The sequence below is a fragment of the Urocampus carinirostris genome, chromosome 16 (assembly GCF_059441175.1).
Source record: "Urocampus carinirostris isolate Australia breed hairy pipefish chromosome 16, RoL_Ucar_1.0, whole genome shotgun sequence".
Lineage (NCBI taxonomy): Eukaryota > Metazoa > Chordata > Actinopteri > Syngnathiformes > Syngnathidae > Urocampus > Urocampus carinirostris.
The window spans coordinates 2,300,882-2,316,674 of NC_142364.1; the positions used below are offsets into that span (position 1 = coordinate 2,300,882).

The 15,793-nt window shown below is 45.5% G+C and overlaps 1 protein-coding gene across 1 annotated transcript in view; it reads left to right on the forward strand.

The window, feature by feature from the left end:
* ulk1b (unc-51 like autophagy activating kinase 1) overlaps positions 1-15,690 on the forward strand; it is a 39,378-nt gene extending 23,688 nt beyond the window's left edge. Inside the window, exons 20-27 of the mRNA XM_088355568.1 lie at positions 327-439; positions 507-632; positions 4,292-4,476; positions 7,043-7,230; positions 8,894-9,012; positions 9,087-9,244; positions 10,964-11,099; positions 12,246-15,690. Coding sequence (XP_088211694.1) covers positions 327-439; positions 507-632; positions 4,292-4,476; positions 7,043-7,230; positions 8,894-9,012; positions 9,087-9,244; positions 10,964-11,099; positions 12,246-12,301 — 1,081 coding nt within the window. The 3' untranslated portion in view covers positions 12,302-15,690. The remainder of the gene's footprint in view (positions 1-326; positions 440-506; positions 633-4,291; positions 4,477-7,042; positions 7,231-8,893; positions 9,013-9,086; positions 9,245-10,963; positions 11,100-12,245) is intronic.
* The last annotated feature ends 103 nt before the right edge of the window (positions 15,691-15,793 follow it).

Here is a 15,793-nt window from a genome sequence, read left to right on the forward strand (position 1 = left end):
CTCAAAGAGAGGAAAAGGGGGGGGCTGTATTTCAAGAGAATTTAGATGAAGTCAACATAATGTCAAACCAGATAGGTGAACATTGGCATATATTCAAACTTGGTGTTTTATTCTTTGCACTTGTGACTAATTCAGAGTAAGTGGGCCAACGAAACTCAACAATTTATGAGGCTCTTCATTTATTCATAGCGTGGAGGACCAACCAAACTCTGCTCTTTGAATGGCGTGTAGGCTTTCCAAAACCCAGCGTGATACATTTTGTAACTCCAACTGTACGCTTTGAGATATAAAGTGTATAACGCCGGCGTGTTTTTCCGTTTCGTCAGATCTCAGAGCGCCGGCCTCCTGTCCGACATGTTGCTGATGGCGGCCTTCGGAACGGCGAACGAGCGAGGCAGCTCGGAGAACCTGGCGTGCGAAAAAGCCATGGATATAGCGGGTACGCCCCCCGCAGCTCTTCTCTCCTTTTCCATCGAGCCTAACGTCGTCCAATTTGTCTTCTTTAGTGCCCTCGGGCGCCGTCTTATGTCCTGGACCTGGATCCTGCAGCCCGGCACAGGTGGTCTTCACCATCGGTTCACCTCCCAGTGGTGGGACTCCGCCTCAGGCCTCCAGACAAAGGAAATACTCCGGTAACGACCGCTCATAAATAGCTGGAATCAACATGAGTCCCGTCGGACTACTTTTGATCTTTAATCGGTCGGATTAGCGAAGTTGTGTTTTTTTCCCCCCAAATATGTTACCCGATTGGTAAAATAGACAAACCCCGGGGATACGACATGAATCTGTTAAGTCAAGTCCTGTTTATTTGTTTGGCCCTTAATCACAAAGCGTCTCAAAGGGCTGCAAAGACTATTGCATCTACAGACTATTATGACAGCATCCCCTGATCTAAAACCTACAGGAGGGCAAATAATACACAGATATTGTCAACATAAAATATAGTTTATTCATATGCTATAGAATAAAGGTGTGTTTTAAACTTCGATTTAAACTGTTGTCAAATTTCCGTATTGCAATATAAATGGTCTGCATTTATATCGCTTTTTTTCAAGTCCTCCCGAAGCGCTTTACAATGTGCTTCACACACTCGCATGCCAATGGCATTGTCAGCCATGCGAGGCAATTGCCTGCTTATCGGGGGCAGGTAGTGTCTCGCTCAAAGTCACTTCGACATATAACACGGAGGAGCGGGTATCGAACCCGCGACCTCTTGATGAGCGCTTTACCTCCTGAGCTACTGCCGCCCCAGCAAGAGATAGAAACCTCTGAAATGAGCTTCCAACCCTAGATGAAAACGTTCAATTGACAAAAAAGTCTGTCGTAAGTTCTACTCATATGTAAACAGATGTATATGATCGATTGAATCAAATGGTCTTTACTGGCACTCCAGAGTAGACTTTTAACGGAAAAATACGATAGCCAAAGACCGTCGGGATCAAACGGCAATATATTGACAAAGTCTTGCCCTAGGGTCTGGCCTAAGTTCTGTCTCCATGCAATGTTATCATAAGTGCAATGCAAATGAAGGCAATAACAATTAGCAGCAACCAAATGAAGTGGCAAGCTTTGTTTTTCCTAGTTTTGCACGCTTGTTTAAGCCGGTTAAGGCCATGGCGAAGAAACTCTCTCTGAGCCTGTAAGTAACATTATGAATAAACATACATGTCAAGGAAAAAGGTGGATTGAAAATGAAATTGATTTTAGAAGTTCCACTTACGAGTACTGTCAAAATGTCCCCTTATTATTAATAATAGTTCCGATCTTTAATTTTGTTACGGCCACGCAACAAAGCGAGGGTAAGGATTCGCGTTCCCTCCTTATAGTTCTTGATCATCGCCAGCGTCATTTCTATGCTTATTGTGCTTTTTACTTCTAACTTTAGCATCACTCTAAGCCCTGGGATCCACAGCACATAAATCCAGAACAAAAAATACAGTCATGTATCGCTGGCTCACAAAGAATCTGAGCTGAATGGAGAACGGTGATGTGTTGTGAGGTAGTTAGTCCGGTAGCATATCGGCATTTTCATGATGGCGTGACGCAAGCGAATAGCAGATCAGCATTTTGTATGAGGTTGACCAATAGTAGTTTGGCATCTTTGAGACTCTTCAAACGCCGCAAAGTTTTCACTTTTTACGTTTTTTGGGCACGCTAAATCATTTGTTGTTGATGTTGTATAGCGGGTAAAACGCCGCAAAAACCTCGGGGAGTGAAAATTTCCCAAGGCGGGGGTCCACCGACTCCTGGGGGTCTTCTATACTGGACTCTCGACCGTCAAACTGTCATCTTAGCCCATTTTTAATGGAAGACCAGCAATCTAATGGGACCCCCGCCGTGTACCGAATTCCGAGTCCGAACGCCCTCGGGCTCTCGTTTTAAATGCCACGAGAGACCAAATCGAGGGAACGGGTTGTCCGTGACGTGGCCGATGAGCGCCGGGGAGCGTCTTGATGTTGATTTGGGTCGACAGCGGGGCGCCTGCGGTGCTGCGTGAAAAATCCGCCTTTTAAAAGAGAGGAAAACGGCTGGATTCATCGGCCTAATTCTTATTCTAAAAACGCAAAGTCAGTCGGGATATTATGCCTCAACGAGTCCACGTTTTTCTCCCCGTGTCGATTTTTTTTGTGTGCGTGTGAAAACGGCTGCCAGCGATGTCAGAATAGAATTGTCTTCTCATGGATGACAACATAGTGTCCATTGTTGAAAATCGGAAAATAAAGCTGCAATAAAAGACCTAAAAAATCCAACTAAGCTCATAATAACATGAGGATAGATAGGTAATGTTGACAAGATAATGGTTTTAGACTGGCCTAGTTTGTTGCTGATGTCATTGCAACCCATCCATCCATTATCTGCACCGCTTATCCTCAGTAGGGTCGCGGGGGCGCTGGAGCCCATCCCAGCTATCTTCGTGCAGTAGGCAGGGGACACCCTGAACTGCTTGCCAACCCAGGGACAGACAATTCGCTCGCTCATTCCCACCTAGGGACAATTTGGACCGGCCAATCCACCTGACATGCATGTTTTTGGAATGTGGGAGGAAACCGGAGTGCCCGGAGGAAACCCACACAAGCACGGGAGAACATGCAAACTCCACACAAGAGGTTCGATCCCGTGACCTCAGAACTGTGCCGCACACGCGCTAACCACTACACCGCCGTGCTGCCATCAGCAGCAACGTTGTACAAAATGTATAAATGCAGAAATAAAATCAGGTTATACATTTTTTACATGACATCATCGAGTGAATACCGCACACCTAGACACTCCAAAATGGCCAGGAATTTGAAAGTCTGCCTCAAACCATATTGCAAAATAAGATCGGAAATGAATTATGATATTGATATATGGGTTCTGTCAAGTCAAGTTTATTTGTTTGGCCCTTCATCACAAAGAGTCTCAAAGGGCTGCACGGATCAAAGACTATTGCAAACTGCAGACTACACCATCGCCTTATCTAAAACCTACATGAGGACAAATAATATACATATGATCGACACAAAATATAGGTTATTGATATCATATAGAGTAGACGTGTGTTTTAAGCTTGGATTTAAAACGTGACTACATAAAGTTTTCTTTCGATGTACGACGGTACTTGTTCAATAATCGATCCGTCGAAAAACACGGCCGACCAAAAATCGCAAAACATCGTACGCAAAGCGAATCGACCCCGGGTCGCGGCAGTGAGAGCGCCGTCACCTCACCGTTACACCAGCAGTGATACAGATGACATACGAAAAGGCTTTTGATTTGAGCTCATTATCTCACTATTTTTACTCACAGTGCCAGAAAGGAATGTTACAGAAAGTAGAAAACAGAGTCTGCCTGAAGGATAAAAAAAAAAAAAATGCAAAGTCCGATTCATCATCTGATACATAAAAGAGTTGTTTCCCTCGTTGTGCTTGTTTGCGTTTATTTATATCTTTAAAGGCGATTTTCTGTTTCCCTAACATTTGTTTCTGGCATCTTGGGATAAAATCGAATGTCATATTTACCACTAGTGCTCTAGTGGTTAGGTTTCAGCACTCGCCGCAACCCAGGTTCAATTCCCGTTGGATACAGTTTTAGCAATTTCTTTGGGGGGTAGGTCAGCTCATCGATCATTGCATTCATAGATACAGTAAGTGAATACAATTCACAATGGTTATACACAAATAAACATGGCCGCTCTTACCATCTTACTATCATTTTAAATCCATGCGCCTTATAGTCCACTGTGGCTCCGACGATCGATAGAGATCCGTTTCTAAATCGGCTATTTCTCACCCGCGTCTTCTTCGGACAGGCTCGTTGGCGTCCGTCAGCCCGGCGGGTTCCTACAGCGGGCGCCACGCCCAGACGGCCGCCACGGGCGAGGGCTTCGAGGCCTCTTCCAGCCCTCGTTACAACTTTTTCGATCCCATCACGGCCAACATGGGCGGCCGCATCACCTTCGAAGCCCCGGAGCTGCCCGAGGAGACCCTGATGGAGGTGAGCTCTTAGCTTTTTGCGGGAGTCCGTTAAATATTGAGGCTTAAAGGTAATCCCGAATTCTTAAACGTGCCAAATGTAGGCAAAACGTGTTTTTGCCGCACCGGATCTCTATAAATTTCATCGGTATATTCCAAATATTTTCGAGACGATGCATTTTGAAGACTTGTCTCTGCCATCCTGATCTGTGACGTCATGGGAGGAACACAAGCACCCTCGCAAACTAGTCACCATATTGTTTTATGTGTTCATGAAAGAGGTTACAGCTGTTTTAAGAGAAGTGTTGGGAGTTTTTGTTGAGAATGCTTAGGCGTTTTATCAGGGCAGTAATTGTACAACAAAGGGTGAGCAGCCAAAATGGTGGAAACGGGGAAAAAAAAGGAGAGCTGCCAACAAGGGGATAAGCGGGACCGATCACCGAATTGCGGCCGCAGGCTCGGAGGAAAAACGCGAGGCGAGTCGATCAAACTAGCCGGGCTAACCGGAGCCCGACAACAGAAAGCGGTAACGGCTACGGCGATAAATGCGAAGCTGGCCCGGAATACACCAAAGGAACACGACAAAATCGGCACTGACGCCAAGCAAGCGAATCCAAAAACATTAGGGGATAAGCCAGGCTAACCCTGAACCAATAACAAAAAGTGGCAACGACCACCACCACAAACGCAGAGTAGGCCGGAAATAAACCAAGGGACGCCGCAAAACAGATGCTAACGCCAGGCTAGCCGATCAAACAACCCACAGTGGGCAGCCAAGAAGGAGCAAACAAACAAGAAAGGCCTCGGCAGCCCTGAAACTAGATCGCCGGACAAAATTATACCGACTGCGAGAAACGTAGCGAAAACCACAAACGAAAAGCCACAATCGCCTGCCTGAAAGGAGGCAAAGACGGGGTAAGCAAAGTTCCAATTTCCCCAAAAAGAAATGAACAGAATGCATTTGCTATTCACTACAATAGCCGTTTGTTTCAGAGGTATCCTCAATTGTTGTGTTCATGGGATTTTCCATTTTGACACTGTTGTGCTCCTTCAATTAGGGCTGCATGATTCACCAAAATGAATATTGGGATGTGATGGAGTGCGAGCGTGGAATCGCAAGACACTTATGTGTTTTTTTCAAGGATTTATAGTTCCATGTTTGTGAGTGATGGAGAAGAGCAAAATGGCCAATGATTGAATTGTCTTTATTGACATTGATATCAACGTTGTGAAACATTGTATGCAACCGGACTAGAAATGGCACTCTAGGGTAAAAATCTCATAAAGAGACTTTGAAGAGAAAAAAGAATATCAGTCTTGAGAAATATCCAGCCTCTGTCCCAGGTCAATAAGAACCTGGTGACTGTAGACATTATGAGCCAGCCGTGGATCCAAAAGGAAAAATAAAACACATAAGAAAAAGGTAAGACATTAAAAAGTAGATAGAGTGCCATTCGCGCTGCACCCAAGCACGCCAATAATAAGCAAGTTTTAACAGCACGGGTGAATAAAGGCCAGGCAAAGTTGGCAAGCGGCGCGCTATGCCACACACAGCAACAATAAGAAGGCGCAGTTTTCTTAAGGGTAAAGCATGACTCTATGGCAGGGGTAGGGAAGCTATGGCTGGGGAGCCATATATGGCTCTTTTTATGAGTACGTACGGCTCCGAAATCAAATGTAACTATTGCTCATCTCTCTGTGGCGTTCCAAAGTCAAGCGATTTCATCCCGATTTTGGTCCATAGAAAGCCGAAGCCACTTCATGCAGAAGTCGGATAAGAAACCATTTCAACTGATAAATCAAAACGCTGGCTAAAGACTTTGATTGGGTGAGCAGTACAGGTGGGCGGATCCCTGCACACAGCGCAAGCCACTTCCTTCTCTCTGTCGCTCAGTGCAGTGAATATGACCCTATGCTTATCGTTTGCAGTCATTTGTGACATTTTTAGAAAAGAACTTTGCATACACATTGTTTATTAAGGACACATTTCATGGAAAAAAAACTTGGAAGACAAATTGTAAATGGCATATTGACATTGATTTGGGCATTATTATCATTTCATACATTTGATTCAATCATCAAATATAAATGTGCTGAAGAATGAGCTTTTGTCGAGAGACCGTGTTTGGCAGCTTTTTCAATTTTGTCTGAAAAGATATGATGTGGCTCACTCAATTTATTTTTTAAACATTTTTTGCTTTTATAGCTCTTTGGGTCAGAAAAGTTCCTGACCCCTGCTCTATGGTGAAGCAATTTTCTTTTCAAATTGAAAATTGCGTCAGAACTGCAATACCGGTCTGAAAAATCTCGATTGGCTTTTTTTCCAAAACGGTGCAACCTTCGGTGACGTCGCTGCTCGACTGCAAACGAGCCAGGCGGCTCAACTTCGATACTAAATTTCGTCCGGTTGCGGCGTATTTGCATCATTGTGGGGAGGAACACGACGTGTCCTGTGCCTCGTTGAAAAAAAAAAAGAAAAGATTCCTGTTTGGGAATACCTTTAGGAGGAGGATCATATGTGCCGACGACGCGGTTGTGAGTCCCGAGTGGAAAGCCCTGACGTGAACTTGTGTTTTTTGGGAGTGTAGCAGGAGCACACGGAGACGGTGCAAAGCCTGCGCTTCACGCTGGATTTCGCCTGCTGTTTGACGGAGGTGGCCGGGGCCCGAGGCGTGGCCCCGACGGGGGCCCCGTTCCACGCCGCCGCCCGCCATCACTCCTCGCGGCAGCAGAGCGCCGTGACGGATCAGATCAGCTCCCTCAGCCGAGAGTGGAGGTGAGGACGCCGCCTTCCGCAATTTCAAAGATGCTTTGGACTGTTAGGTCAATGAGCCATTAGCTTTTAGAATATGAGATTCGTTGGCCATTTTTACGAACGACAACTATAAAATCTGTGGTCCAGTGAACCCTCGCTATAAGGTTGTTCATTGTTCGCGGTCTGATTTAGATTGGCCATTCCGTTCCGGATTCTGATTGGCCAAACAATCTCGCTGCTTCCTCTCTATCTGATTTTTCTAGTTATTTGATTGTATTTATTTGCGTATAACAGTTTTTTTTACCTAAACAACTTAAAGTTCGGGTTCCCGTTGTCAGAGTTTGTATGTGTCCTTGAAATCCTTAGATATTCCCGAATGTTGTCTTTTGGAGGGTTGATTAGGGCTTGAAATTCGATCAAGTGCTCGTAAATGCTCAAAATTGTCGCCGTGTCTCTCGACAAGCATGCGTCAAAATGACGCCGACGCTGCTCGCTCGTGGTTGCCTCTCCGTTGCGTTTCTTCTTTCCTTGTGATTAACAGTGGCTGCCCTTAGTCTGTATGGTATTTTCTTTAAAGTGTCATCGCCCCCTACAGGTCGCGCCTCAGGGGACAGGTGCATCATCCTACACAGGGCACAAAGAAATGTGTATTACTCACTATCGACCGTGGACATTTATTTTGGGCCATGCAAAAAAATAGGGTAGCGTTTCCCAGTAATCAATCGTAATGCAACTTAAAAGTACATTAGTTCATATTTGAGCACTGGACGGATGGATGGCACTGTTTTGTCTCATGGGAAGGAAAAGCTGTGACAAATGGGCACAGCTCAGCAGCAACATGACAGACAAACATAGCAGTGACAAATAGGTTACATTTCTTCACCAAGGAATATTGATAAAAAGTAACATTGGTAATGTAGTTTGTGTATTTTTGCCTATTACCGTGTTTTGCGAACTATAAGTCACTCCGGATTATAAATCGCAACAGCCAAAAATATTTGTAGTTAAATAACGACTCGCACTGGTGTATAAGTTGCAGCCCGGGCAACCTAAAAAACTTAGTCCGGATAGCCATCCATTATCTGCACCGCTTATCCTCAGTAGGGTCGCGGGGGTGCTGGAGCCCATCCCAGCCATCCTCAGGTAGTGGGCAGGGGACACCCTGGATGGCTTGCCAGCGAATTACAGGGCACACAGGGACAGACATCTCACTCACCTGGGGACAATTTCGTTAGGCCAATTAACCTGATAGGTGTTTTTGGAATGTGGGAGGAAACCCACGCCAGCACGGAGAGAACATGTAACTCCACACAGGAGGTTCGATCTCTTGACCTCAGAACCGTGCCGCATACGCGCTAACCACCGCTAGTCTGGATATATTCAGATCAATGTTTTGTTTTATTTTGTAGCGCTTGAAGGCACTCAATCTGACACGCTATCCCCTCAAATGTAAGCTTCACGTGACTGTCATTTCTCCCCAACGGGTCTTTAGAATATTGACACACGCATTGTTCTGAAGCACAAATATATTTGCGATCGACTCGAGATCTCTAAATCATGTTCTTGTAATGATAGTGGATTCATTGGAAATTGGGCTTTGAAAGTCCTGCAAAGTGCTTGATTTTAGCCAGGAAAAGGGTGATTTGATCTTCTCATGCTGGAATTTGTGCGGCGCTCTAACCAGCCGGGCCGAACAGCTGCTCCTGTACCTGAAGAGTGCCGAGCTCTTGTCGTCCGCCATCCAAACGGCCATGGAGCAGGTCAAGCAGGGCAAACTCTACCCGTCCTCCACCGTCAAACAAGGTGAGAACGCTTGGCTTTCGGAAGGGGCGGGGCTTTGACCGAACCTTGCGACGCCGTCTTTCTTTTTCCGGCAGTGGTGAGGAGACTCAACGACTTGTACAAGTCCAGCGTGGCCTCGTGCCGCTCCCTCAGCACGCGTCTGGAGCGCTTCTTTTCCAAAAAGCAGCCGCTCATGGACAAGATGAGCTCCGTCACGGCCGAGAGGCTGCTCTTTAGCCACGCCGTGCAAATGGTGAGACGGCAAAACCCACTCTTTTCTTCTTTCCCACTTAAAAGGCCAGACGGGAAATTTGAATATCGTTCTGCTTTCTATGTGAAGATGAAAGGAAAAATAAGCCCACTGGACATCAACTACAGTTATTATAGACCTGGTGTGTAGGGCGGCGCCATGAACCAAAATCTAATGGCGACGTGACGTTGTTCCCGTTTGTTCGCTGAACCATGGAGTGTTTGGCCGACAAGAATTGTCATATTGGAGGAATTAACGGCGTCGGCGAATCACACGCAGGTTTTAATAGCTATCTATCCCTCTACCCTGGTCATATCCCTCGAGAGGGGTGACCAAGACAAACACTGACACAAAAACAAGGAAAAGAAAAACAGGAAAAAGTAGCATCAAAAGGGAAAGGCTAACAACTCGTAAGGCACCACTACCGACGCCAGGTCCATTACCCATGAAACGGATGACCTGGAGCTACAACTCTCGGAAACTTCATTTGCAGAGACCTTGCAGGAGTTACCCGACGCTAGCGTGTAGCGAGCCAGCCGCTTTCTAAATTGCTTTCTTACACTGAAAGAATAGCCCTTCAAGTTTATATATTGACAATGAAGAGCATTTATTCAACTGTTCGTATACTCTCGGTCTATAAGTACGTTCCCTTGAGGCAAGTTTGCCTGTTAATATGTTTAAGTTCTCCCCAAAAACCAAACAAGCACAGAAAATTGCATCTCGATTGCGATACAGGTCGGAAAAATCACAATTTTTTCACAAAATCGTGCAGCCCTCCCGGTGTGTATTATTTAGCGACCCCTAGTGGTGTGAAAATACTTCATTCATTGAAATAAAACACTATTGGTTCAAATATCGGCGAAAGCACATATACTATCTCACGAACGCGATTTTTTTCAAGACTCGTAGGTTTAGAAATTTCAAATCATGTGACACAACTTGAAAAAGTGACATGTTTGGCTGCCGTCTTCAGGGTTCGTACAGGTGCTTGAAATCCTTGAAAATGCTTGGCTTTTAATGTTGTGTTTTCAAGGATGGAATTTTGGGGTAAAATGCTTGTTAATGCTTGAGATTGTCGCAACGGTTCTTAACAAGTCTGCTCTCTGGTGGCTTCGCTTTGCCATTGCATTTCTTCTTCCAGCTGGCATTAGTTTGTACATCATTTTGCAACGAAGTATCATGCTCGCCTAAACGGGGCACGGCGGAATGTGTATTATTGCAAGGATTATGTATCGATCGTGGACATTTATAATAGGCTGTGCAAAAAAATGGAACTTCCTGCGACTGAAAAATGGAAGCTAGTCATTCTTACCCAGGACTTATATGAGGAGGCACTAGCCATAACAATATTGATAGACGTATTGCTCAGATTCACAAATATATCTGCGATTTATTTAAGATCTGAAAATCCTATGTCTTGATGAACGCACACGCAACACCAGTTTTCGTGTGCTGTCGCCGCTTGAAATTCATTCTTGTGGGACGTTACAACATTTTAACATATATGGTACAAATAAACTATGTTTAATAGGCTATATTTATAAATAGATTTTGAATTTTCGTAGCGGGGAAGTCATTTTGACATGGCCGTTCGATAAGTAGCTCACATGCGGAAAAATTGTGGGCTGCCTTGCTGCACTTTTAAGTACTTGCCTAAAACCAAATGAAAAAACGCTAATCGTATCGGCTCCAAAAAGTTGATTTTGCCGGTCGTCGTCCCAGGTCCAGTCGGCCGCGCTGGACGAGATGTTCCACCAGGGGGAAGCGTCGCTCCACCGCTACCACAAAGCCCTCCTGTTGATGGAGGGCCTCACCATGCTGCTCACTGAACAGGAAGACATCCTCAGCGTCATCAAATGTAAGTCAAACCTCTGTCTAAAATCCCAGTCTTCTTAAAAAAAATCCAGCGTTCCTTAAAACTGTGATGTGTGCACCCGTACACACAACAGCGGGGCATGTTGCTTTTGTAAATTGCGACTCTTAAAATACAAGTCGCCGTACAAATCTTCCCCGGCTCTATTCAAACTCGTACTCCTACTCGCGCTGTTTCGGGTCACCACGCATCCTGAGGTAGTCCTCTGATGATGTAGGTTGGAAAGGGTCTTTGTGGTATTAATCAGATCCGGAAATATATTGGCAATTGACTCAAAATCTTGTCCAATGCACACACAAGGTTAAAAATTGCCTATGTAAATGGCACATATATGTGTGACTCTGAAAAAGACGTTTGTGGACATGTTTGAGGAACACTCGGGGACCTTAAACAACAAGGCTATGCATTCCAATTCTTGTTTGGATGTTACTGGAGAGGTTTTTAAAAAGTGCTTGAATTAGACCAGGGATGTCACACTCATTTTAACGCGGGGGCCACACGATAGAACACACGTTCTCTCGGGGGCCGGAGTAGTAGATTAGAAAGAAATAATAAAAAGAGAGAAAGAAATAGGAGAAAAGGGGAGAGAAAGGTAGAGAGGGGGGGACAAAGAAAGGGAGGAAGAGAGAGCATGAGAAACAAAAGAGATAAAAAGAGAAAAAGTGAGAGAGGGGGAAAGAAAGAGAAATAATGAAATACAAAGAGAAATACAAAGAGAGAAAGAGAGATGGAGGAAGAAAGACAAAGAGAGAAGAGAGAAAAGGAAACAAAGAAGAGAGCAAAAGGTAAAAAGACTGAGAGAAAGAGACAAAGAGGAACACAGAAAAAGAAAAAGAGAGAGTGAAAGGGAGAGAGAGAAAGAGAGAAAGAAAGATGGATAGAGAAAGAGACAGGGAGCAAGAGAGAGAGAGAGAAAGAGCGAGAGAAAGAGAGAGAGAAGGAACAGCATTTGTAAGAGACACCTGGCTTTGGCAACATCAAGTTCAACCTGCTGCTCGTTTTTCTCTTGCACTTCTCTGAGTGTTCAATCTCTGTGTGGGCCTAAACTGGCCCGTGGGCCTCTTGTTTGACACCCGTGAATTAGACCATGAAAAGCAAGCCTGAGCGTTGCACTTTCTCTTCCCCGCTCAGGCAAAGAGTCCATCAAGCGGCGCCTGACAACTTTGCAGTCCGGCCTCTGCGTATGAGGACCTCCGACCGGCTCTCTACGGTCCTCGGAACATCCGAGCCTCCAAGATTCCAGGACTTCCTCCGCCCAGGCACCGGGCAGGAGCATTCCCGGCGCCATTATCTCCGAGACGGACCTCTTTATCACGAACCCTGTGGAGCGCCGAGGCTCGTCCCTACGTACCTTATGTTCCTCGTACCCCTCGTCGTCGGCTTCGAGACCGCCCGCTCGCTACAATCTACAGAACGTGGCTACGACTGGAGATGGATCCCTGACAAGACTTTTTTTGGGATATAATCCATTTGGTCAGACACTTTATGGGCCCGTGCAGAAGTTTGTTTTCACAGCATTGCACGGAGCGGGTCCAAAATCCACGGAACCGGAGGATCTCTGTCTTTGTTTTTTTCTTCCATCGCGGCATTTTATCAATCACGGAGCGAGTATCATCGGATTCCAGAATGTATCGGACCGGGACGGAAGCCGCGCCCGAATGATGTTTTTTGTTTTTTCTCGCACTGTTGAAGTACTGTACGGAGAGGAAGGTAGACCCCCGGGATACAATGACTCCGCCCTACGACGTATCCGCTCTAACTCCAGAACGCCCCTATGAAAAGTAAGACTTTTGTCGGAAAACGTTGACCCGATATTATATACGCCAAAATAACGCACGTCGTAAAAAAAGGATTCAAATATGAAAACGGACCATGAATTTGTAGTATGAGTAACCAAATCAGACATCGAAAGATTCTCCGAAATTGTTGAAAAAGTTCTGATTTCAGAACAAAAACAATCCTACAAATCATAATAATGCAACGATTTTTGTTCCACACCTTCCTGATAAACGTGAGACTTCCCCAGTGAAGTCCTTGACATACCGACAGATGCAGGAGAGCGCCACATATTGGCAAAAGTGCTCCTGGAGATATTTTGGAGCCCCCTCTTTAAAACATCGACGACAAATGGTTTCACTGGCCCTAAAATGTTCTAAATTCTAACTGCGTTTTAGAGTTTTGCTCGAGGATTCCCGTCTGCTATTTGAACGCTGACCCGCTATTAGGAAAATACTACTTTACTCTCGACTGAATAATACCCCACGATACCTTTCTGTCTTTTCATTCAAGTTCAGTAAATCGTGCGCTTCGTCAAGACGTCGCACGTTGACAAAGCAGTAAAAAAAAATATATATACTATTGTATTGATTCGCTGTGGGTTTTTAGGCTTGCGGTGATGCTTAAGGGAGAAGCAAGAACACGATAACAACGGAAACAAATCTTGTGCATTGCTAATATTATAAAAGGAGGCGATTGAAGCACTGAAATCTTCTAAGGGCAAGATCATCCTCACAGATATTTCATCCATTGCGTCGCCCTTTCTTCCCCTTCTGCATCCACCCGCTAACTCCACTCGAGCAGCTCTCGTTGCGTCACACCAAAAGGTCAAATATTGTTTTCATGTCAATCCATCTTTATACTCTTAATGAACCACACACTCATATACTACACATTCTATGTATATGATATTTTGTTCCTGTTTTTATCTGGGGTAGGAAACGCATGACTCTTGGTGTCTCTTTCTCGCTCTACGGCAAATTCACTCGGCGATCCCCGCTTCAGAATGGATTAACCTTGTATCCCGGGGGGTCGACTCTCGTATTTCCCTTGATGACCGAGGAGCCGATTCTTATTCCTCCCGCCCTACCTGGAAATCGGTCGTATCGTAGTCAACTTTAAAAAAAATGCACACAAAAAATGTAAAAAGCTTGACGGTCAGGAGGGTTTTGCTTTAGTGTAGTTTGAAGTGTGATGATTCGCAGTGTTTTTGAAATGTGTTTTTTTTGTCCTTGCGCCTGACATAACCCACGGAGTCTTTTTTGGGCCGGCCGCATCGTATCGAGCGTGTCGGCGTGTTTGGTGCGTCGACGGACGGCTCCGGAGACAGGCGGACGAGGACCGTGTCCGAACGGACGTCGGAATCCAGAAACTCGAGTTTCAAATACGGTGGAGCGAAGCCCCGCCCACTGGACCCGCCCCTTTTAATCACCGCACATTCCTATCCGCTCATCCCGGAGCCGTCGCTTTTTCTCGTCTTTTCGTAATTCCTCTTCCGGTCACCGTGGCGACGCGTACGGTGCCTTGCAAAAGAATTAGCCCCGCAACTATGGCCATATGTCTGGATTCAAACTTGTAGAGTAAAAAAAAACTTTTCTAATAACCGACAACTGTGAAAAGAAAACAAACTCACTCAGCATGTTATATTGTGCGAACACATCAAAAATAACGTAAAAATAGGTGGGCAGCACGGCGGCGCAGTGGTTAGCGCGCGTGTGGCAGTCACGAGGTCATGAGATCGAACCTCTTGTGTGGAGTTTGCGTGTTCTCCCCGTGCTTGCGTGGGTTTCCTCCCATGTTCCAGAAACATGTGTTTCAGGTTAATTGGCCGGTCCAAATTGTCCCTAGGTGAGTGAGATGTCTGTCCCTGTATGCCCTGTGATTGGCTGGCAAGCAGTTGAGGGTGTCCCCTGCCCACTCCCCGAAGAGTGCTGGGATGGGCTCCGGCACCCCCGTGACCCTACTGAGGATAAGCGGTGCCGATCACGGACGGATGGAAAAACAGCTGTTGCAAAAATCTCAGCCCCCCTGGAGCGAGTACTTTGTACAAGGGCCTTTGGCTGCGATGACAGCTACAAGTCTTTTCCGGCATGGCTACAGAAGTTTTGCACATTTTGAAAGAAAACGATTGGCCCATTCTTCTTGACACAACGTGGTAAACATTTGTGCACAGCATGCTCACAAATGCTCTCTAGGATCGAGGGTTGGACTTTGCCTCGGCAAGAAAAACACCTTCGTATTTCTAGTCTCGTAGCGTTGCATTGTCCATTTTGCTTTCTATTGAGGACAGTTGTCCTTTTGGAAGGTGAACCTTTGACCCCAAATTTGGCTCTATCTTCCCATCAACACGAACCATCATCCCAATCCCTGCTGAAGAAAAGCAACCTCGGAGGCCGCAAGCACCATGTTTTCCAGCGAGGGTGGTGTTTTCGGGGGGGTAACAATACTTTTGCCAGGCACCGTATCGTTTCCTCGACCCGTCGTCGAAAGCATTCCCGTGAATGGAAACGAACGGAACCGTCGCAAAAGTTTGCATTTTCCCGCAAGGAGTTTGTCTTTGTAAAAAAACATTTGTTTGAATGTGTCACCTATAGAGATTTTGAATTAACTTATTGTCCGTGTATTTATGGATCTGCCGGTGCAGAGGGAACAATATCATACCGTCGAGTAATGGTTTTTTTCCAAAGAAAATGGTTTTTGCTACCCGCATAGCAACGCGGCAGACACGATCTCCATTTTCCTGTGTGACATATAACGCTTACTGATAGTTGCTACATGAATAAACTTTAAGGAATGGTCATGTGTTGTCAAGAATTTTTTATTCATTTTTTTTAACTTCTGTAATACATTTTTTTGTTGATTTAACCCTCCTGTTGTCCCCGGGATTGATTCCCAGGGCCATC